The 22,530-nt window shown below is 44.2% G+C and overlaps 1 protein-coding gene across 1 annotated transcript; it reads left to right on the forward strand.

Annotated features, from left to right (window-relative positions):
• The first annotated feature begins 226 nt into the window (after positions 1 to 226).
• boc (BOC cell adhesion associated, oncogene regulated) lies at positions 227 to 22,434 on the forward strand. Its single transcript, XM_055007370.1, has 18 exons — positions 227 to 350; positions 8,753 to 8,881; positions 9,651 to 9,923; positions 13,308 to 13,454; positions 14,064 to 14,207; positions 14,565 to 14,858; positions 16,105 to 16,377; positions 16,466 to 16,734; positions 16,840 to 17,005; positions 17,523 to 17,591; positions 18,587 to 18,796; positions 19,147 to 19,322; positions 19,424 to 19,646; positions 19,762 to 19,947; positions 20,030 to 20,241; positions 20,362 to 20,450; positions 20,967 to 21,115; positions 21,349 to 22,434. Exons 1-18 carry the CDS (start codon positions 341 to 343, stop codon positions 21,516 to 21,518), a joined length of 3,189 nt encoding a protein of 1,062 aa, XP_054863345.1. The 5' UTR covers positions 227 to 340; the 3' UTR covers positions 21,519 to 22,434.
• Positions 22,435 to 22,530: the final 96 nt, after the last annotated feature.

Raw genomic sequence — 22,530 nt, forward strand, 5'->3', positions numbered from 1 at the left:
CTGAATAATGGGGAGAAATTGCTCTTGATTTATAATTGGTTCCATTCACTCTGATGCATGAGCTGCCAAAAAGAGTTGGGGGCCCCTTTAACCCACCCCACATCTATCCTCTCTCCCTGCCTCCCTCCCTCCCTCTCTCCCTCCCTCCCTCTCTCTCCCAACGATGCAGGAACACACAAGGAGCAGGCTGCATATATGTGCAGCTATGAAAGTCTATATTGGCATGCGTGAATGCAGTGGCGTGCATGTATTTTATCTCTCAGGCCGAGGATAAGTGGTAGCCTGTTTTCGAGAGTGTTGACATTTAGTGTTGGAAAAACTTCCTGAGGTCGGCATATTTATGTGCCTCTGTGAGTATACTTTTACCATGTAATAGGAGTTTGTGTGATTGCTTGCTTATGCGTCACCAAGGGTGCCTTTGTGTGTGTGTCTCTGCGCAGGGAAAGAATGGTTGTGGGCACATGAAATATGTAACTGCATGCGTATGTGTGTTTGTGTGATGAGTACTCTGAAATCCTGGCTATTAGTTAGTTTTCCCAAAGCTGTATGGTAACTGTTAGGTTGTGTTGAGTGTGTTTGATGCTTACAGCGACATCTATCTATCTATCTATCTATCTATCTATCTATCTATCTATCTATCTATCTATCTATCTATCTATCTATCTATCTATCTATCTATCTATCTATCTATCTATCTTTCTTTCTTTCTTTCTTTTTCTATTCACTCAGACATTCTCTCCATCCATCTAGATTGACTTTCTTTCTTTCCTTTTTCTTCTTAATTTTTACTTTCACTCGCTCATCCATCTTTGCTTTTTTCAGTGTCTCTCTATTAATTTACCATCCATCCATTCATCATCCATCTATCGATCAATCATCCAACTTTCCTTTTTTTCTTGTTTTTTGCTATATAGACCAATTACTTTTCCTTCCTTCCTTCCTTCCTTCCTTCATTCTATCATTATCTCTACATTCGCTCTAACTTAGTCCTTCCTTCCATCCTTCCTTCCTTCCTTCCTTCTATCTATTATCTCTACAGTTGCTCTAACTTAGTCCTTCCTTTCTTCCTTCCTTCCTTCATTCATTCATTCCTTCCTTTCTGCCTTCCTGCCTTCTATCCATTATCTCTACAGTCGCTCTTAGTCCTTCCTCTCTTCTTTCCTACCTTCCTTCCTTCTTCATTCATTCATTCATTCATTCATTCATTCCCTCTATCCATTATATCTACAGTCGCTTACTTAGTCCCTCCTTCCTTCCTTCCTTCTATCATTATCTCTACAGTCGCTCTAACTTAGTCCTTCCTTCCTGCTTCATTCATTCATTCATTCGTTCCCTCTATCCATTATATCTACAGTCGCTTACTTAGTCCTTCATTCATTCATTCATTCCTTCCTTCCTTCTATCCATTATATCTACAGTCGCTCTTACTTAGTCTTTCCTTCCTTCCTTCCTTCCATCCTTCCTTCCTTTCTTTCCTCCTTCCTTCCTTCCATCATCTCTACAGTCGCTCTTACTTAGTCCTTCTCCATCCACCTCCCCTGGCTGTCGTGATGATCCCATCCTGTTCCCATGGCCCCTGGTGGGCACGCTGGCATCCCACACCAGGCAAAGGAATGTGGGTGGACGTGTTCACCATGGCACCATAATTAGCTCTCCGTGGTTAATTCAGCTTCGTTATCTAAATTATGCAAATGCCGCGGTGCCTAATTGATTAGAACGCCCCCCTCTTCTACATCGCAGGCCTGTCCAGATCCCTCTCGTTAATCCTCGAGACGCTCTGTAGCTCGTTAGTGTCGGTATGGGGGGGCGAAGGAGGGCTTGGACAGGCATATAGCTCGTTAATACTTTGTGAAGCGTGTGCATATATGTGTGTGTGTGTGTGAGAGAGAGAGCATTATGAAGGAGGAGGGGGTAAATTCTCAACCTCGTTAGGGATGCTTAGATGCTTTTGATGTGTAATTTTATGGCATGAGAACGAGTGATGTTTTGAGCGGAGGATTTGGACTGGCCCCCTCTCCACCTGTTGGGCAGGGTTTTTATGCCAAATAAGGCTCCATAAGGTTCTCTTCTTGCCGGACAAAGCTCGTCCGGGAGGGGAGTGGGAGAGATAGATGGGAATCGATTTAGGATTTATTCTCTGCCAAGTTTTTTTTTTTCTTTTTCTTGTGTGAACGGAGAAGTATGGAGATCGTCCACTACTATGGTTTGCATTATCCACGGTGCTTTGTAGGAGAGAGGGCTGCATCCAGCAGTGTGTGCACAGTGAAAATATCATCTCACTGCGTTTTTCTTCATTTTGATACAATGAAACACACACAGTTACAATATACAAGATCTCTTCTATGCAACTTTTTATCAATAACAGTAATAATAGCAATGATCCAACTGATAATGTAGTGCAAAATTAGCATTTACTTGTGCACTCATGAAAGCGCATATGTGCATTTCAGATGTTTCACTTTTGGTCGACAGAATTTATAGAAAAGTTTCATCCTGTTGCATTAGTGCTGAAATGATCGGACTAAAATAACTTTAGATATTAGCTTCTCAAAATGTGCCCTGCTTTATTGTGGTAAAAATCTAAATAATATTCTCTAGTTCTCTTGGTGTTCTGTAATATTGAACTAGGGTTTGACTGTTGGTTCAGCCAGTCGAGGCATTTTTAACCCTCCTGTTGTCCTCATTTACTGGCACCAAAAAATATTGTTTCCTTGTCTGAAAAAAAAATTCCAAAAATTCAGCAAAAAATTCCCCAAATTTCTGAAAATATGCAAAACCTTCAGCAAGAAAATTCTACTAATTCCCTAATAGTTTTATTTTTAAAAAAGCCCTCAAATTTGGCAAGAAAATGCTTGTAAATATTTTCAAAAAATTAGCAAAAATCTTCCAAAAAATTCCTAAAAATATCTAAAATGATTATATAAATACTAGCAGTTAAACTGATAGTATTTTCTTTAAGAACATTCACGAAAAAATCAACCAAAATCCAGTGAATTTTGTTGGATTTTGGTTGATTTTTTTTTGTGAATCTTCTTAAAATAACTTTTTTTTTAAACATTTCTTTTTTCCCACCAAAAAATTTTCCAAAATTTGCCAAAAATGTTGAAATGTGGACATAAAAATATATTTTTTTCCACATTGTCAAACTTCGGAACGGGACAATTTGACCCACAGGACGACACGCGGGTTAAAACCAAGTTAATAACAGAAATGGAAGGCAACTGAAGCCATTAATTGAATATCTGAAGATGTTGGACCGATGGTTGGACAGATCAAGCAGCTTGAAGGTGTCACCGCTGGCTCTGCAAAAGAATGCGATGGGTGCCTTCTCTAAAAACCTCTCTTTGTTTTTATGTTGTTGTTTCCCTGCGTGATGGTCCGATGGTAAACCGGGTGTGGTTTGTTAAGCAATCTCCGGACCCTCCTCACATCCTCCTCCACGCAGCAAAAAAAAACAAAAAACAAAAAACAAAAACTCCAGGCCAGAACGAGAGGCCAGCAAACAGATTGACAGAGTGAGGGGAAAATATGTTGGGACATTCAGCGGCGCTCTCACACACACTCTCTCGAACACACCCTCTCATTGACGAGGCTCTGCTCTCTCCTCCTGCTCGCCTGCCAGTTGACATCCTCTCTATTAATTTGAGTCGCTGTTCGGCTTTCTAAGTCAACCTCTCCACCCTCCCCTCCCCTACTGCCTCCATAAACCCCCTTCACCCATCTCACATCAATCCATAAAGGCACTGAACCCCCCTCCTCTCCGCCTCCACCCCCTGCCTCCACAAACTCTCCACACACTACTCTCAAACCTCTTGGTCATTGAGCTCCCCCCCTCCTACTCCTTCTTCTCTTTGGTCATTGAGCAGGACCCATCAGCTCTTCCCCGGGCCCTTAAGAGTAGCGTCTCCCCTTTCTCCAGGGGTCTGCGGGGTCTTTGTCCGTGCACCGGCTCACTGCTTTACAATGACTCTCCACTCTATTAAGGTGCGTTCTGCCTGTTAGCGTCGCCAGGGGCAACCGGCCTCCCGCATGGCAGCTATGCGGCGTGGCATTGTGGGCTGCGGGCCCGAGCGGGGCAGTTGAACCCCCGGCACTCCTCACACTTGACACCGCATGTGTTTATCTAAAGGGGGGGCTTTGTGGTGTTTGGAGAACCTCGAGGGAGGGAGGGAGAGGGGGGCACGGGGTGTAAAAAGACGTAAAACTGGGGGAGGAGGGGCGAGGGCAAGAGGGGAATTTGGGGAGGTGATAAATATTCAACAGCTCAGCTCCTCAGAAGGAGTTACTACCCTGCTACCCCTCCGCTGCCGCCTCCCCTCCTGTGTGTCTTCTCCATGCCAGAAAGCAGATGGAATGTGAGAGCTCAGGGAGGAGGCTCCAGTCTGGTTTTATCCAATTAGCAGGGATGTCAAAATGAATTTATCCACGGAGGCAGGGGGACAATGGGACCGGCAGTGGCCCGGGAGAACAGGGGCCCCGGTGTCTTTACTTAGCACGCTCACAATGAACTTCTGTCAAGTGACTCTGTTCCACAACTACATATAAGGCACTCGCATACCTTCACTCATGATGCATGCCTGCACACCACCGCCACGACCTCGCACTGTCAACTAGTTGTGCTTTCTCCTCTTTCTCTCCCAGATATATGCACCCTACAGATCCTACAATGATACACCCTCTAACACCTGTATTCAGAGCTGGTTTTGTGTCTTTTGAGTTGATTCCTATTCAGGTCACAGGTTATTCCAGCCCAAGTCAAGTCTTTAGTCCTTGAGGCAGGTCCAAGTCAAGTTTTCAAGAGCAAAATGCAGGTCGAAAGGCTTTCAGATCGCTCTACAATGACCTATAAAATGACACAGAACTTTCAGCATACAGTTGTGTTAAACGCAGGCTTGCACAAAGTCAGTATCACTCCATGAACCTAATAACTGATGATTTTTAATCCGTTGCTTGGCCAAAGCAATGTTACCAACACTAGAAACCCCAAGACTGCATTCAATATGGATCTGTGCACTCAGGTTCACTTTCTGCACCAGTATCCCAGAATAATTGTGTTTTTTTCACCCTTTCTTTAATGCATTTATCTAATAAATAAATGTGTAACATGGTAAACCAGCCTATTGCAGCAGCGAATGGAAAATTTTTCAATAGTGGCAGCAAATCTGGATCTTTTTCAATACTTACGTCAAAGATTATAAGCAAGTTTATCTACAAAATCCTTTTTTTAGCACACCAACAAGTTCTCAGATGGCAAACGTCGAAGCAGCTCACGAACAACTTATTCAAAAAATTACAGCCCTGTCATTTTCTGTTTTTTTTGCTTACTTGCTTTTTAAGACAGAAGGGAGCCGAGTCTCATGTAACAAACTCTCACAGTAGTTAAGTCTCAATTCCTCAGCATGATTACAGAAATATTTCTGCTCTCCTCTAATCATACTCCGGCACTGGAACTGGGAGATTTGAGAAGTTCACACAGTCCTATGCTTGCACTGTCACTGAAATATGTTTTAATACCACAAAGCTGCTCCCACAAAGTGTTTGCCACGCAGCATTGTTCCTTCACGGCGAGGCTGAAGCAAAAACAGTCACATATGCGCACACACTCGACGCCCCTAATTTAGGGGAGCTGTCTGTGTGCAGGCTCTGTTTTTTATCAGTCTCGCTGATGCGTAGGAGGCTCTTCTCCAGCTCTGCCTGTGACTTCTCTGGGAAGGATGGATGGAAAAAGTTGGACATAGATGTCAGGCCAACTTTTCATCTTGAGGCAGGGTATCCACTAAGCAAACACAGGACCCAGCTGACTAATGAATCAGACGGACAGACAGGCTCGGAGGAGTCAGGCTGCTTTAAGGGAGTGATGATGTATGAGAGGCCTTCTCATTCCGCTATTACAACAAAGCTCCATCTTTGTTTCTGTCTCTCCTGTCTCTCTGTCTGTGTTTTTATTTTGAGGAGAACCAGAAATTAGCCAGGTAAGAGGCTGAATGGGGAGGTGGTGCGTCCTGCTGTGCGTCTAGTTGGCAGGCCGGCCGGTGTGGTTTACGGTTAGTGACTCTCACAGTTGGGACAGGTGCTCAGTACAGATGTATGTGTCTTTTATGGGCAGCTGTCCCGGGTTGTGTCCATACGGCGACCGGCCACAGAAGCCACAGGCCTTCAGCTCTGCTCGCTCCTGGTGCCACACCAGCCTGCTGTTTGTTTACAGAGTGAGCCGCTACTGATGGGCCACTCTGTGTGGACGAGTGAGTAAACGAAACTGTACATGTATGCAGAGCTGCAGCGAGGGACTGTTTTCATACTTGAAGATATGTGTCACAATTTTTACAGTCCATGGTGGTGTCTGAGTAGCAGGCCCAAACCAAAGTTAATGAGTTTATAAGGATACAATACAGTTAAAATAAGCAAATCTCTACATTTGAGATAGTGGAAAAGCCAGTGTTTATAGCTTTAATTCAAGTGGCTAAAGTCAAAAGTTCTGTATTCACTATGAATTCCTTCATTCAGCTCTTATGAGGGTTTTAGGCAATGGCAAAATCAACAGGTTTTCTTTTTAAATTGCAGTTTTATCTGCGTCCACATGAGCATTTTAGCACAGTTTCAGAAACATTCAGAGATTTGTTCATACTAACACACCTGAAAACACATACAATGTGGCCTGTCAGTCACCTGGCCATGCATTTGCTGCTGTAAACAGGAAGCAGAGGGTTGGTTGCTTAGTTGTAGAAAATACTACAAAGTCAGTGTTGAAAAGTAAGACCAGAGATTGCTTTGCTTGGACCGACAACTAGGTGGAGCTGCTGCTGAAAATAAAACATAAGTATAAAGTTATCTTGGTAGGAGAAAACCTAGATTGGGATTCACCCTTTGTTCCTTCCATAAAGTGTCATGAAAAAGGTGCATGACGAATCGGAGAAGGCCACATGGTGATTGGTAAAATTCAGTCAGGAAGCAAACATGAATGTTGACATCATTGTTTCCAAAAGTGTTGTAAAAGTTTCATGCTGGATTCTCAAAAGTCTCCATTTTAGGGATCCTAAAACACTAGAGTATTGTGAGAGTAAACGCCCCAGTGGCTTTAAGCTCAGTGTTTTAGTTTTTGGTCCCACAACTTTGTTTTTTCACTCCCACAGCTCTCATCAGCTTAGTTTTTGGCTACAGTTGGAAGTTATATTCTGAAACCTAACATCAAGCACTGAACAACAGTCAGACAGAATTAACCACAAGAATACTGAAGCATTTAACAGCGAAACACCAAACCAAAAACAGAGCAAAAAGGTAGACATGACTCCAAATGAATGAATGTCGCTCTGTCCTCTGCTTTGCTGTTTGCTAAAATCAACCTAATAGGTGAAGACAATGTTTAGTTTACAGCTTGGCTTTTCTGTCCCCAAGTTGCCTAAAACCTCTTTGCTTTTTCCACCGAATAAAGAGGCTGTTGATTCGTTAAGTCATTGACTAATCATTACCACGCTTCAGTGTGTTTTTTTTAATGCAGAAAACTTCTTGGTTGCTCTTCGTGTCATGAGAATTAGTCATCTAAATAGTTTACACACATTCATAATTTGCAATTAAAATGCAGCAGAGCAATGTGTGGTCCAGTGTTGCAGTTGCAGACGTTCACAGCTGTTTTTCCATCAGGCTACTGCTTTGCTCATTTTCAATAAATGTGCCAGGCGGCTAAACATTTTCACTGCTGCCATTAGATGATGAAGGTGCGCTGTAAGAGTTTCCATTCTCTTACTGTCCTGCTTTGGCCCCGAGTGTGTGAGTGAGTGTGCGAGCAAGCGCCATTAATCATCCTTCTTGCCAAAATAAGATCAGGACAAATATGTATGCGAAAGCTGCGTGCTGCTTCCACTCTTTAGCGTTTCGACGCAGGACGGTTTGTGCTGCACGGTTGTGAGTATGTTCGGCGACATGTATGTATATGAGAGAAAGAGGGATTCAGTTTTGCAGGACCACCCTCCTCATCCTGACGGGAAGTTGTTAGTTTAACCTGACAGGAAAGAATTTGGGAAACTTGGCAGCAAGCGACAAGGGAGCGAGAAAAGCTCCCCTCTCTGCATTAACTGTTAATAGACTGACCATTACCATCCTCTTCTCCATTTTCCTCCTAGTGCATACTGCTCCAAGTAGAAAAGAAACGCTCCTCTCCTCCATCTTAGACACACTCCTCGTGGCTGCGATATAAATTTCCCCCGTCCTCCCTCCCTCTCCTGCCTCTCATTAGTTGTTCTTTGTCCCAGCTCTTGAATGCAGCCTGTGTGTTTTCCCTTCTCCTCCCCTTCCTCCGCTCAGGCCTTCTACCTGTATCGGTTACACCTGAGCGGGAAGGTGGAGGGGTCGGGTTACGGCCCGCAGAATGAGGGCGCCCCTTTGATGAGCGCGGCCTGGATGTGTGCGGGTGCAGGCGGAGGAGATGGGGTCGGCGCTGGGATGGGGGCTGACAGAAAAGAAAGGCTTTATTTGTGTCTGGGGTTTGGCTGCTGAGGGTACTGCAGAGTGCACCGCCTCGCCTGGGTTGTGTTTCCTTAATGGCACTGTTTGTGCACGTGTGTGTACAAGTCGAAATCGAGCAGAGAGGAAGGTGTGTGTATGAACTCGGGACCGACTGTTTAGGTTGATGATGTATGTTACCAAGTTGAATTTTGGCGGTTTTGTCATTGATGCGGTTCTGACTGTTTGTTGCTCACGCTGTTTGTTTTGTGTGTCTCTGAGTCTCCCTCTAACCTTCTCCTGTTGTGTGTTTCAGGGGGTAGTGTATGGAAGATGTCTGGAAAGCGAGACTGGACTCCGTGGATGAAAAAGAGAAGGGCTCCAGTGTTGTGCGCTCTGGGTGCAGTACTGCTGTGCTGCCTGCAGAGTGGCGCTTCAGTTACTGGTAAGTAAACATTATGGGATTGTGAAATATTGTATCCCTGCTATGCTCATTTTTTTGTTTGTAATTCCCCTATTCTTGTTTACTCTTGCTATCTCTTGCATCCGGATTTTGAGAATACTGAATGCAGCATTGTTGCCTACACATGAATAAACGGCAGAATTAAAATGAAAAAGTTTCTGTTTTTAACCCCTACTCTCATGGTTTTCTTGTGCATCTCACTTTCTCAATCTATCCTCAACTTTTGAGCGCCTTTATGCTAACTTTTCTAAGCACTGGTGCTGGATAAGTCTTGCCAAGGACAAGATACTGTGGCTCGGACACAGGGAATGAGGTGTTTCACATGCCTAGCAGCAGCAATTTGTTTGAAATAAATTTGAAGCAATGACTAGATTGGATGATGCATTAGCTACCATAGGTAAACTGAAAAAGAAAAGAAAGAAAGAAAATAGTTTGGTGACTGTTTTGGTAGCTGATTAGTTGTTCAAGGACGAATGACAATCAAAAATGCAGTGAACTGAATATTCTTTGGTTTTGGATTGTTGTTTGGGCAAGAGAGGACATTTATTGATTCCTTGGCATCTCTTGTTGGGCATTTTCACCACTCTGGTAATTCAAAGAGATTCCAAGGCAAAAGCTTTAACACTGCTGGATATACTGTTTAACATGTAATCAGTGGGAAAGGTCTTGACACGCTGACTTGTATGAAGTGAAAAACTTAACATTTAGAACTTGCATTGAAAAGCTAACCATTTGCTAATCATTTCTTCAGATGAGGTGCCAGTGTTCACTGAAGAGCCGGCGTCCGTGGTGCAGAAGTTGGGAGGCGGCGTGATCCTCCGCTGCAGCGCGCGACCAACATCTGCCAACATCAGCTGGCGTCTGAACGGCCAGGAGCTGCTGGATGGAGATCTGGGTGTCGCGTTGGGCCCCAGCAGCCTGTTCATCCCTACACTCTCCAACCTGACTGTGGGCAGATACCAGTGTGTGGCCAGTACCGGCGCTGGATCCCTGGCGAGTGTTCCTGCTAACGTCACCGCTGCCAGTGAGTAGCCACCCACACAAAGCTGTGACAAATAAACACAAACACACAGGCTCCGCTTGGCCCCTTTTTTGGTTTGTCAGAATATCCAAAGAACGCCTTTGACTTAATTTTCTTCAAGTAGAACAAAAACACTGAAGGGGCGGTATTTGTTTGTTTAAAATCTTCACCAGTACAACATTGTAAACGTTGTACTTTTCCACTGCTTGTGGCTGGTCTGAACCTTACAAAGGACGCAAACAGTTGTGGTGCTTACAGTGAGAAATTACTGCACGTCACTGATTAGTGCTCTAACTGTGGATAGTCGGGCAGCATTTAATCAGCGTAGTTACACAAAACAGCTGCTCTCATGCAGTGTCAGTTTGATCTAATAGAGTTAAAATGAATGATTCCTGATGCTGACGTTTTTAGTGCTTTGCTGCTCCGAGTGTGTGGTGTTATATTTGATATGCATCATGGGACTGAGAGGGGGGCCTGAAACTGTGAAACCTGAGCTGAAGGAATGGAGGGGACCCAGGGGCCGGGGGCCAGTCTGAGTGGGGGAAAAAGGGGACCGGGACTCGGCCTAGGAGCCCCCTGCCTCCACTGGCCCCTTTGCTCCCCACAACACCGCATTCCTCTCCACAGGGCCCGACAGAAGGGCTGGCCAGAAATTATGGCCCCGTAATTGGGTAGAGGGCTAAGGGGAGATAAGAGTCGTGTGTGTGTGTGTGTGTGTGTGTGTGTGTGTGTGTGTGTGTGTGTGTGTGTGTGTGTGTGTGTGTGTGAGGGGGTGGACAGAGGATATGGGTGTATGCCGCAGCAGAGTACACCATTTAGATGAAAAAAAGGGCGCTGTTAACAGTATTGTTTTACACGCAGTGATGTGATGTATGAGGCTGCCATAGCTGGAGAAACTGGAGGTGTTTCAGGCCAGTCGAGACAAGATCCTGACACAAGATGAGACGTGATGTCACATTCTCTGTCTCCCTGAAGCCCTCCAACACCGTCCTCACTTGCATTTCTCCTCGTACATTTTTCACTCCTCGCCCTGTCACTTTCTCTCCCCTTTCCTCCTTTCATTATCTTCCACTTTCCCCTGCACTTTTGTTTTCCTCACCTCGTGTTTTTATTTTTTTCCTCTCTTTGCCTGCAGAGCCTGTACAAAGCTGTTTAAAGTCATTGATAGCTCCAATAGTGGATGAATCGTGCAGGGGATAACAACATGTGGAGACAGACTGCTCGCCCCGCCTCCCTAAAAAACTTCTCTAATTTAATAACGGTTTCTTCTCGGCCACCCCCAAACCGCCTGAGGAATTGCTCCGTCGGGAGTGTGTACGTGCTTTCCTCTCCTTGTGAGCCCTCTTAGTTGTACGCACATGTTTTTTGTGATCGGGATAGGTTGATTCCAGACCCTCCGCACTATCCGACTCTGAAGAATCTGCGCTTTTTTGGCATAGGTTAAAAGCTCCTTGCTTAAATTCTTGTGCAGACAATCAACCCTCCCTTTTTTTTTTTTTTTGCCTTAGAAGACAGAAACATGTATCTGCACAACGGGAACGCACAACACGTTGCACAAACATGTTATAATTCGGCGACGCACACACGCAGGCCTCCTGCTGCTACACATAAAGATGATGAATGCACTGTCTCTTGAAATATTTAAGTCGGCTCTGCCAAGCAGCCCTGGTGCGGGAGGTCTGCTTCACTTTATGAATACCATCAATCCTCCACGCATGCAGGATGCACACACACACACACACACACACACACACACACACACAAAATGTCATATGCACGCTCTTATGCACACACCTGAGAGGCACCCATGTGGGGTTGTTCCTGTGAAGAATGCGGGGCAGTAGAGTTTTGAAGGAGGGGGGGTTAAAAGGTGTAAATGGAGGAATTTGAGAGCAACGGGCAGGAGGAGGAAGGTGGGATGGGTAGATATGAGTGGGGGAGATGGGGGAGGGAGGGGGGGTGTCTGTAAAAACAGCACCTGATTGATTTAGCAAATGGAGCGCCACACGGTCCCCCCTCCCCTCTTCAACACACACACACACGACTTAGCTTGACGTGTCCTGGCTGGGATTCTCATCTTTCAGAATAAGAGCCGACGCAGAGTCTGAGATGGAGTTGTGTTGTGCGTCTGCCCCCGATCTCCCCCATTTCTCCCATTAAAACTCCCCCCAGACGCAGGCGCAAAGACAGATCCAGCATGCATGGTGAATAAATCAGCTGGCCACAGCGAACGTGTTTGTTCAGTGCTTTGAGTAAATCACTGTGATGTCCCTATCAGTAGATACCGTGGCCTTAGCTAAACTTTGCTTATTGAATTAGAGCAGTATACAAAGTCTGATCAGCTGACTGGATGTGCCAGCAGCTTGGCCATTTTGCCAAAGAGGGTGGCCGGTCCAAGAAAAACACACCAGTTATAGCACCTCTGGAAAGAATGGAGAGAGGCTGTGTTTGTTAAGAATAAATCAACAAAGGCTGGTAGACATTTAATTACGTTCCTGCAGAGGTTTTATTTATGTTTCATTTCGCTGTTGGACTCCGTGATGACAAATTTCTCCAGTTGTTAGTCTCCTTTCCCCCTCCCGTGCTTTTCCCTTCTCTTTTTTTTTCATTTCTCGGTCTCATTTTAGTTTCCCTCCGCTTCAAAACTATAAAATGGCAGCATCTCCCCCGCTAAGATTTTTATGGCTTCTTCTTTTTTTTCCGGCTTCTTAAGAGCAGAGTTTTGCTGCTTCCTCTCCAACCAAAACTGGATATCTTTCTCTGAAACCCTATAGGACGGACGGCTCTCACCTCTGACCTGGCGGCCAGGCCTCCGGGCCGCTCAGGCGGGGGGTTTAGGAGGTCAGGGGTCAAATGAGCGTCTATGCTGTGCAGACTGTGTGTCTGCAGGACACAGTCGCAGCACATGGCCTCAGTAATCCCACTCCCCAGTTTCCCACAGAATCCGAACCGGATCCTGTCCCAGTGTAATGTTTGACAGGATTAATGATACCTACTCCAATGTTACAGACCCCATTTTTAGGCTTAAAATGACTAGCAGAAAAATTGCTGGTGTTTTTAGAAAATTCCTGCGACTTTCACGTTAAGATAAGCAGTGGGAAAGAAATTTACTAAATGGAGAATTCTTTCAAAGAGAGGCAACATTGGAGAAGCTGTGGGAATGTGGTTACAACATAGCAGGGATAGGGCTGATGTGAGAGACACCCAATATGGAAACAGCACTGTTATTATTGCTCGGAATATTGTGGTTTTTCTACTTCTAAAGCTGAAGACTGACTGTATACATGTGCAGTTAGATGTGATTTACACAGTGTATTAACATGATGAAAGAGTGCTGTTGCAGCTATGTGACAGAGCTAAATTTTCCCTCACTTGTGTGTACTCCAGAGCTGCGGGACTTCGAGCCTGATGACCAGCAGGAGATCGAAGTCGATGAAGGCAACACGGCTGTTATTGAGTGCCACCTCCCTGAGAGCCAGCCCAAGGCTCAGGTCCGCTACAGCGTCAAACAGGAATGGCTGGAAACATCCAAAGGTACGGACTTGCTTCAGTCCATTAGGATGTTCTGTAATATTCAGTGTCTCTCTCCACTTCCCTCCTAATTCCCTTACTATCTTCATAATTTACCGGAATGCTATAATCCTGCTATCTGAGCCATCATAAAACCAGTGATAAGGGTGTTATCTGGAGAATGTTGAAACATGGGAATGCAGTTGTTTATTTTTCAAACTATTTACTTCTAAGTTGCCTGGAAGAGAAGAAAAGCTCCAGTGGTTTGTGGCTGGTATGCTGATGATGCCTGGGAGCTGTAGGTACTGATATCTGCCGCTTATCTGCGAGGAAATGAATACCACATTGATTCACAGAGGGCTCTGGCTTAGACTCAAGTGCGCCACTCTGTGGTGTCTGCTGACAGTGCAGCCATGTATTGGAATGGCACATAGGGCTCATATTACAGGCATTGTTCCACAATATGGACTAGATTTTTCTGTGGTTCCTCTTCGTCGTGGTCATATTTCAGAATTTCTCAATGTACGTCCTTCTGTCTTTCTGCTTCACAGTTTAAAAAGAAGTGTGTGAAACCTGACCAGAGGCGTAATTTAGTTTTGTCTCACTCTGACGTCTTTTTTCTTTGTTCTGCAGGGAACTACCTCATCATGCCATCAGGGAACCTGCAGATAGCCAACGCCACACAGGACGATGAGGGTCCGTACAAGTGTGCTGCCTACAACCCCGTCACTCAGGAGGTCAAAACCTCCACGTCCGCTGACCGTCTGCGCATACGACGTGAGTTACCTTATCTAACGCTAGAAAACTACCCCAGAATAGCAACATTTAGTATTTGCTTGTCTTATTAAACCACAGTTGAACATTACTGGTGAGCTTGCAGCTGTTACTGTATTCACATGTGGCTCTAGTGTGTCTCACAGGCACCAGATCTTTGTGACCTTTGTCATCTGGTCTCACCAGGACACTTTTAGTCGCAGATGCTGACACTGCACAGTTCATGCGTTCACTTCTTCAAAGTCAGAGATGAAAGTGTAAAGGCTTCACATTGCGATTGAAATTCTCTGTGATAACAGACACACAACTTTTTCCACAACATATTTCTGTTCATATTCCGACTGCCCTCATCTCTTCCAGGCTCCACGTCGGAAGCAGCTCGGATCATTTACCCGCCGGCGCCCCGTTCCATCATGGTGACCAAAGGCCAGCGGCTGGTGCTGGAGTGTGTGGCCAGTGGCATCCCAACTCCACAGGTCACGTGGGCAAAGGACGGGCAGGACATCCGTTTCCATAACAACACCCGCTTCCTGCTCAGCAACCTGCTGATCGATGCGGTCGGTGAGGGAGACTCGGGCACTTACATCTGCCGGGCGGACAACGGCATCGGCTCGGCCAGCACTGCCATGGTGCTCTACGACGTGCAAGTGTTTGGTGAGTACACTGGAACTGTTTACTGAAGGACTCAGTTTTTAAATGCAGATTCCCGTAAAGGCTCTCCATGAAGTGTTTTGACTCTACACTGTATTTTTATAAGTGGAGTTCTGTGTCGTGGATTTAATAATTAGGCTCTTTTCTGTTTGGCCGACGGAGAAGACAGGGGTCTGTATGTGCATATCCAGTCGCGTGTGAGAAGCATGTAAGGCCGGCTGGTGTTTTGTAGGATCAAGCTGGTGGAGACAGACTTTCTATTCTGTAGCAGCACTTGATTGAGTGGGTCTAGGTTATGGATGACTGTTTTTACAGTGATTTTCTGTGTGTGTGTGTGTGCATGCATGTTTGTGTGTGAATGTGTTGTGGGCTTGTCTCTCTGCAGCTGGCTCTAATTAAAGCCAGAGTGCTGCTGTAGTTGTAATGAGCTCTGTCTTTCCCCCCATTCACAGGCAGCCAACCATCAACTGGCTGCCTGGCCTGCCTGGATCTACACCCCCCCGTCATATATTCTCTCTACACACATGCACGATTGTGTTTTTAGTCAGACACACACGTGACATTGTTGGAGCTGAAACGAATGTTACCTAAGAATTATTGACAAGTATTATGATAACCGATTAAGTCATTTATCAAGCAAGAAGGCCAAACATTCAGCAGTTCCAGCTCATTCGTTGTGAGCGTTTTCTCATTTTTCTTTATTTGACATCTCTATAAATGGATTAGTTTGGGGTTTTGGACGCTGAGTTAGACAAAACAAATAATACAAAGATGTAAATTGGGAACTGTTAGACATTGTAAAGTTATTTTTACTCTTTTCTGACTGGAAAACAGTCACCTACAAGCAATGATTATATTCACCATTATATGCCAAAAATGATCTTGATAAGGTTTATGGTTTTCAAATACCAGAAAATAGTGAACAATTTTCTAAAACTGCCTGTTTTATATTACTAGCAGTCCCCAAGATACAAAGTTTACAATGGTATAAAAAGCAGAGAGGCAGAAAATAATCACAAGATAAGATAATCCTTTATTACTCCCCACGTCAGGGGAAATTAGAAAGTGGATCCAATAACTGTAAAATATTGTGCTAGAAAAAGTTGTGTAAACTTATATTCCATTATAGTTGTCTATAGGTTTTTGTGTGGCCTCAGTAAACATAATCATCAGTTACAGTCATAAACACAAGCATTAAGCTTTGATTTAGCCTCCTAACTCTGTTTCTGTCTCCTGATTGTTCCTGCAGAGCCTCCACAGGTGACCGTGGAGCTACAGCAGCAGGAGGTTGTGTACGGAGAGACGGTACGCTTCACCTGCCAGGCCCGCGGAAAACCCACTCCGTCAGTCATGTGGCTCCACAACGCCCAGCCCCTCGCTCCGTCTCCCCGCCACCGTCTCACCTCCAGAGTGCTGCGCGTCTCCAACGTCGGCCCTCAGGATGACGGACTCTACCAGTGCATGGCAGAGAACGGGGTGGGCAGCTCACAGGCCTCCGCCCGCCTCATTACAGTATCAACAGGTAAGTCAGACAGGCGTGGTTTGGCAGTTTGTCAGAGAATTTCTTATTTTCTTTACTGTTTTAGATTTAATAATGTCTGTTTTTATAGGGATTACATCGCGGGGGAAGCTGCCGTCCATCTATCGCCCGCTCAGCCCAGACAAGGTGCTGAGAGAGCAGCCGCCTGTGAGGCCTGGAGCCACAGGCGCCATGCTGCCTCTAGACTGCTCTGAGCTACCGGGGCAGATATTACCTGCAGAAGCCCCCATCATCCTCAGTCAGCCTCGCACTGGCAAAGCTGACTACTATGAACTCACCTGGAGGCCAAGGCATGAGCGAGGAGCCCCTGTGCTGGAGTACATGATCAAATACAGAAAGGTATGCTGCGAGAAGCTTATTTTTAAAATCCCATTTTGTTTTAGCTTCTTCATAGTCGAACATGAACCCTTCCTGTGTCAGTAACTGAGCCGTCTGTGCTTTCAGGTGGGAGACCCTCTTGCAGAGTGGACCTCCAGCAGTATCTCCGGCTCTCTCCATAAACTGACTCTGGCCAAGCTGCAGCCAGACAGCCTGTATGAGGTGGAGATGACTGCCAAGAACTGTGCAGGTCTGGGACAACCAGCCATGATGACCTTCAGAACTGGAAAAGGTACGACACTATCAGAGCACTCGGAGAGCGTTTAGAGATGTGGTTTATTCTGTGTTTTTCTTACTGTCAACAAAGTAGACCAAAACCAGCAATGAGCTGCTCCAACAAGCTTTCATATGTCTGTGTGTCATAGACTTTCATTGTCAATGAGCCACACCATTGTACCAGATGACTTTTTATATGCACTTTATTTTGAGTTTATCTGAGTCAGTGTTACTTCACTATAGCAACAAATGTACTAGTTTGCAGCTGAAAATAGTCTCCAACAAATCCCCTATTTTCTCCAGTATAAGTAACATTTGCTCAAAACTACACCTTTTACACCTTTAAAATAAAATGTCCTAGGAATGAATGGGCTTAATTAAGGCTGGGAGCCACATACAGCCTGGGGACAGTGGTTTTGGTTAATCTTGGCACTAATAATTATATAGAATACTGCCATGGTTATTCTTTAAAGATGACTCGTGAATTTTCCATAATCTGAAATCTTTTTCTATCCATGTTTTTCTGTCTGCAGGTCGCAAAGGTCTGGGAGGACAAAATGATCCACCAAAAACTCCTGCTGTTCCATCACCAAGCCTCTCTCGTAAGCACTCACCAACCCTGTATGCCACTGAGCTGCTTTGACAAATCCTCATCTGATTAACAACACTAACAGTATTCAAATACTACTAAGCAGTTTGCTCAAGTACTGTACTTAAAAAAGTACAAATCTGAGGTAGTTATACTTAAGTCCTTTCTTTTCACTTCCATACCACCACATCTCAGAGGGAAGAATTCTATTTTTTTACTTGACTGCATTTATCTGAAAGCTTTAGTTATTTAAAAAAAATATTTTTTGCACACAAAACATGAACATAAAATGTTATTTTTATAACTAGTTTAACTGCCTAACAGCTGGTCTATTAATGAATTGATAGAAAATTGGCAACTATTTTGATAGTTATTGAAAGCACCTGGGAAGAGTTTTTCACTATTTTTAAAATTTTTACAAACCAAACAATCAATTGATTATTGGAAAAATGTACTGCAGAAATATGCATAATGAAAATAATCATTAGTTGTTGTCCGATACAAAATGAAGTCTGACTTAACCAGCTAAAAGGTCAAATTTTTACTTTTATGCACAAAGAATAATCTAATGATATAAAAATTATATGAGTACTTTTGATACTTTAAATACATCTTCGTGGTAGTGCTTATATACTTCTACTTGCATAACATTTTCAAAGACTTTCACTTATTGTAGATACTTTTACACTACTGTATTAATACTTCAGTTACAGTAAGTAAAGAATGTGTATACATCCTCCACTACTTAGTACTAATGATTTCTATGACTTCAATTATGATTAACATAACTACTCGCTGTTTTAAAGTAACACTTGCCTAACTTCTAACCTTCTCCTTTGACTAACAAATCTCACTTTCTCTTGCATTTTCTGTCCCTGAAGGATGAGCTCCCAGTAAGTGCTGAATGTGATGTTATTTTTCCTTCACTCTCACCAATGAGTCCAGTTGTTTTTTGAGGTTATGTTGTCTGTTGTTGTCCATCTGACACCATTCCTCTTCCTCCTGCAGCTCCCGAAGCCCCTGACAAGCCCACGGTCTCCACGGCGACAGAAACATCGGCATACGTGACTTGGATTCCTCGTGGTAACCGCGGCTTCCCAATCCAGTCGTTTCGGGTGGAGTACAAGAAGGTGAAGAAGGCAGGAGAGGACTGGGTGACGGCGGTGGAGAACATCCCCCCATCGCGTCTCTCCGTGGAGATCACGGGCCTGGAGAAAGGTCGGCCATCTTTAAATAGCGTCGCTGTTATTACTCTCAGCAGTTTCGGTGGAGGTTGGGGGGGGGAGTGGTAGGATGTCGTACCGTAGAACTAGAATGATGATTTCCTGCGTAATTACATTCCCACGGCCCGTAAATTTATCACCATAATGAGTGTTGTTACAGTCATTTCAGTAATTACTGCCATCAATCAAAAACCATAACCAGATCACAGTCAACGCTGCTCTGAAAAGATCAACATAAAGTAAAGCAAAAACAAACATCATTAGTCAAGATGCACTATAAAGCTTAAGCAAACAGAGTCAGCAGCCCCTAGAGACAGATTAGTAATAATATTCTTCTCCCTGTAGGTACGTCCTATAAGTTTCGTGTGGTGGCGGTGAATGTGATCGGTTCCAGTCCTCCCAGTGCCCCTTCGAAGGCGTACACAGTGGTGGGTGGGAGGACACACGAACGCCCCGTCGATGGACCCTACATCACCTACAACGAAGCCATCAACGAGACCACCATCATCCTCAAGTGGACGGTGAGTGTCCAGAAGTAAAAATATCCAGCATTAAATCCGATAATGAAACACTTATTTTAAGCTCATTGTGATCATAATGTGATTTATTTCCCTCTCAACAGTACACTCCCGTAAACAACACGCCCATCTACGGTTTCTACATCTACTACCGGCCGACAGACAGCGATAATGACAGTGACTATAAGAAGGATGTGGTGGAGGGAGACAGATACTGGCACTCAATCACTGACCTGCAGCCCGAAACCGCCTACGACATCAAGATGCAGAGCTTCAACGAGAAGGGAGAGAGCGAATTTGGCAATGTGGTGATCCTTGAAACGAAAGGTGAGGGGAAATTTGTCTGATTTTGATTTACCTAGAGGCAGCACAGTCAGAGCATGTGTTCTTTTACAAATCTTGAGCTGTTTTGTTAAGTTTTCTCTACTCTTGGTGTCCTCAGCTCGTCCGAATCACCCGCGGCCTATTCCATCAGAGACCCCAGACTCAGGTTTGGGGCACTCCAGTGGACTGGTGCCTCGGCCCGGCGACCTCCCCTACCTCATAGTCGGTATTGTTCTGGGAGCCTTTGTCTTCATCATCGTCGCCTTCATCCCCTTCTGCCTCTGGAGGGCTTGGGCCAAACAGAGTGAGTGCTCCTCACAGTACCTTAAATCAGGGACTAAAGCCTCTGCATGGGTCTAATTCTTTTCTTTTTGTTCTCATTTCAGAGCAAACATCCGACTTGTGTTTCCCTGCTGTGGCCGCTCCTGTGTCTTCCTGTCAGTACACCATGGTTCCCCTTCAGGGACTCGCTCTGGTTGGACACTGCCCGCTGGACGCCCACATGAACGCTCAACATGGCGTCTACCCCGTGAACGGAGAGTACACTCCCAACGGCAAACCTCACCAGCCCAAACACTGCCTGCCAGGCCTGCAGCAGGTAAGAAAACAGTTTATTCAGGTTATAGTGTTTGTTAATAAGCTATCACTGTTAAGAAATGTCTTCTGTTTGGTTATGTTAGTGTTGAATATATGATCTATATGCTCGTACGCTTTGCAGGATGAAGTGGATTGTGACATGGAGTGTGACACGCTGCTGCCACAGACGGTGTCAAATGGACATCTGCCCGTCTACCACTACACCAACAGGTATTCTTCAGTTCAACCTATATACTCGATACTTGAATGTACACCAGGAACACTGATTCTGTGAAAAATCAAGTAATGTGGAAGCAAAAAGCCACTGAAAAACAGGACAAAGTTTTCTCGACTGCTGTCAGTGCATCCCAATTGTTCGGATTTTTTTTCAGTTTTTCATGATATTTGATTTTGTTGAACAAGAAAACAGAATTTTGAACTTGATCAGCAAAGTTTTTATCTTTTTAACTTAACTTTTTGTCAAACAGTGTCTTCATTATTATGAACAAACAGGCCAAAAATGATCTGGTTCCTGCTTTTCATTTTTTTATGATATACGGCATTTTATCTTTGTTATACAAAAGCAGGAAACATCTTAGGTTTAGAGCGTTCAGCACTTTTTGTCAGACTAAAAACAATAATGGTGAACATCACCTTAAATGATCATTGTTTACTATTGTCTGACATTTTATTGGCTAATATGAAAATACTCAGCTTCTATAATTATGTTTTTCTTGTTTCCCTCAGTGGCCCCAATCATCATGAACAGACTTGCTGTTCTCCTGATGACTCCACTGTTCAGCTCCTCGAATCTCCCCGTCAGCGCATCAGTTCTCACGAAATCAGAGGCGACGGCCGCTTCTGTGGCGGAGACAGAGCAGAGGACGTCACTCAAAGTATGTATGAATGCTTACATTGATTTCTATTGCAGACGGACATATTCTAGTTTTAGATGCTTTTCTTCACTTATACATCGGAATATTTGAACTTCAAAGGTGTCTTTGACTTCAGATGTAATCATATTAATTTCACAACCGAAGTTTGTGTCAGATTTTTTAAACATTGGAACCTGCGTCCTTTCTGCAAAATCTGCAAAATTTTCTCACTCGTCGCTTTTCTTTATCCACAGAGCGAGCGTCTTTCCCACTTCTTTCTCTAGAGGATGAAGGGATTTTCACCACGTCATCATCAACGGCCACAACGCCACAGTCCCACGATACAACAATACAGGAAGTGAGCATCCTCCCAAATGAAGCGTCCCTCGAGGACGAAAGGACAGCCAACACGACGGATGCGTAAGAGTCTGAAATGAACAGAAGAAAATATTTATTTTTGTATCACAGATATTTATATATTTATGCTTTTGTACATAAGTGTCTGAGTATACTGTATATAAGGTTATTTTCATATTGAAAAAGACTCTATTCATACATCTCCTCACACTATGTCATGGACAAAGGGAGTACTATGTTGTGACGCTGAACTCTGTCCTGGGGAGGGACACAAGTTTGAGACGTTATTCCTCATGTGAAGAAGAGGAGGGGGTTCTCTCTGTTCAGCACTTCATGTCTAAACCCTCCCCACTCCTCATGTCATTCCTCGTAGACATCCTCCATCCTAAATGTTTGGACCTTAGGTACTTAGCTTTACAGAAACAAAGGGACCATTTGAACCAGTCTGATGCTGTTACTATGAGGTGCTTCGTCGCTGTTTAGCCCTGTTGCGTTGTCAAAATACAACTGTCCGTATGTCATTTTGTATAGCAGTAACACAAATGTATTATGCATTGTTCATCATTAACAAACTATTAACAAGTGTATGCAACATAAATCATTGTTTCAGTAGTGTACAAGAGATTATATATTGTATAGTTATTTATTTTTTTGATTTTATGTTATTTTTTTAAATCACTGAATGGGAGAGATTCTGGAAAATGTCTTTAACTCAGTCATTGATAAGCTGAACTTTATACTGCAACCACTTCTGTGTTTACTCATTTGCTGGTTACCAAATGACTGCCAGGTGAGGGTGCTGTGACAAGTGTGTCAGTATTATTCCTCCCTCACTGGTCGGTGCATAAGTATTAGTCTTTGACGGAGACATCTGCAATCAAAATGAAGGAGATCCCGAATCTACACTCCCTTTCAAGTGGAGCCGTTCTGTGGCTGCACATGCTGGAGCACTATTGCATGTAAATAAAAGCTTATGAAATTGATTTTGGTCTGTGGTTTGTCTTGTCAGGCATTCTTTACACTGATTAATTTATATTTCTGTGCTTTATTTTACATAATTTGTTGTGTAATTTCTTTCA

This window comes from Amphiprion ocellaris, chromosome 22, assembly GCF_022539595.1.
Source record: "Amphiprion ocellaris isolate individual 3 ecotype Okinawa chromosome 22, ASM2253959v1, whole genome shotgun sequence".
Classification (NCBI taxonomy): Eukaryota; Metazoa; Chordata; class Actinopteri; family Pomacentridae; genus Amphiprion; species Amphiprion ocellaris.

Excerpts from the sequence above, each read along its gene's own strand:
- boc (XM_055007370.1), top strand. Across the intron at positions 8,882-9,650 it reads GAGTGGCGCTTCAGTTACTG|ATGAGGTGCCAGTGTTCACT; the intron begins GTAAGTAAACAT and ends TCATTTCTTCAG. Across the intron at positions 14,859-16,104 it reads CTACGACGTGCAAGTGTTTG|AGCCTCCACAGGTGACCGTG; the intron begins GTGAGTACACTG and ends TTGTTCCTGCAG.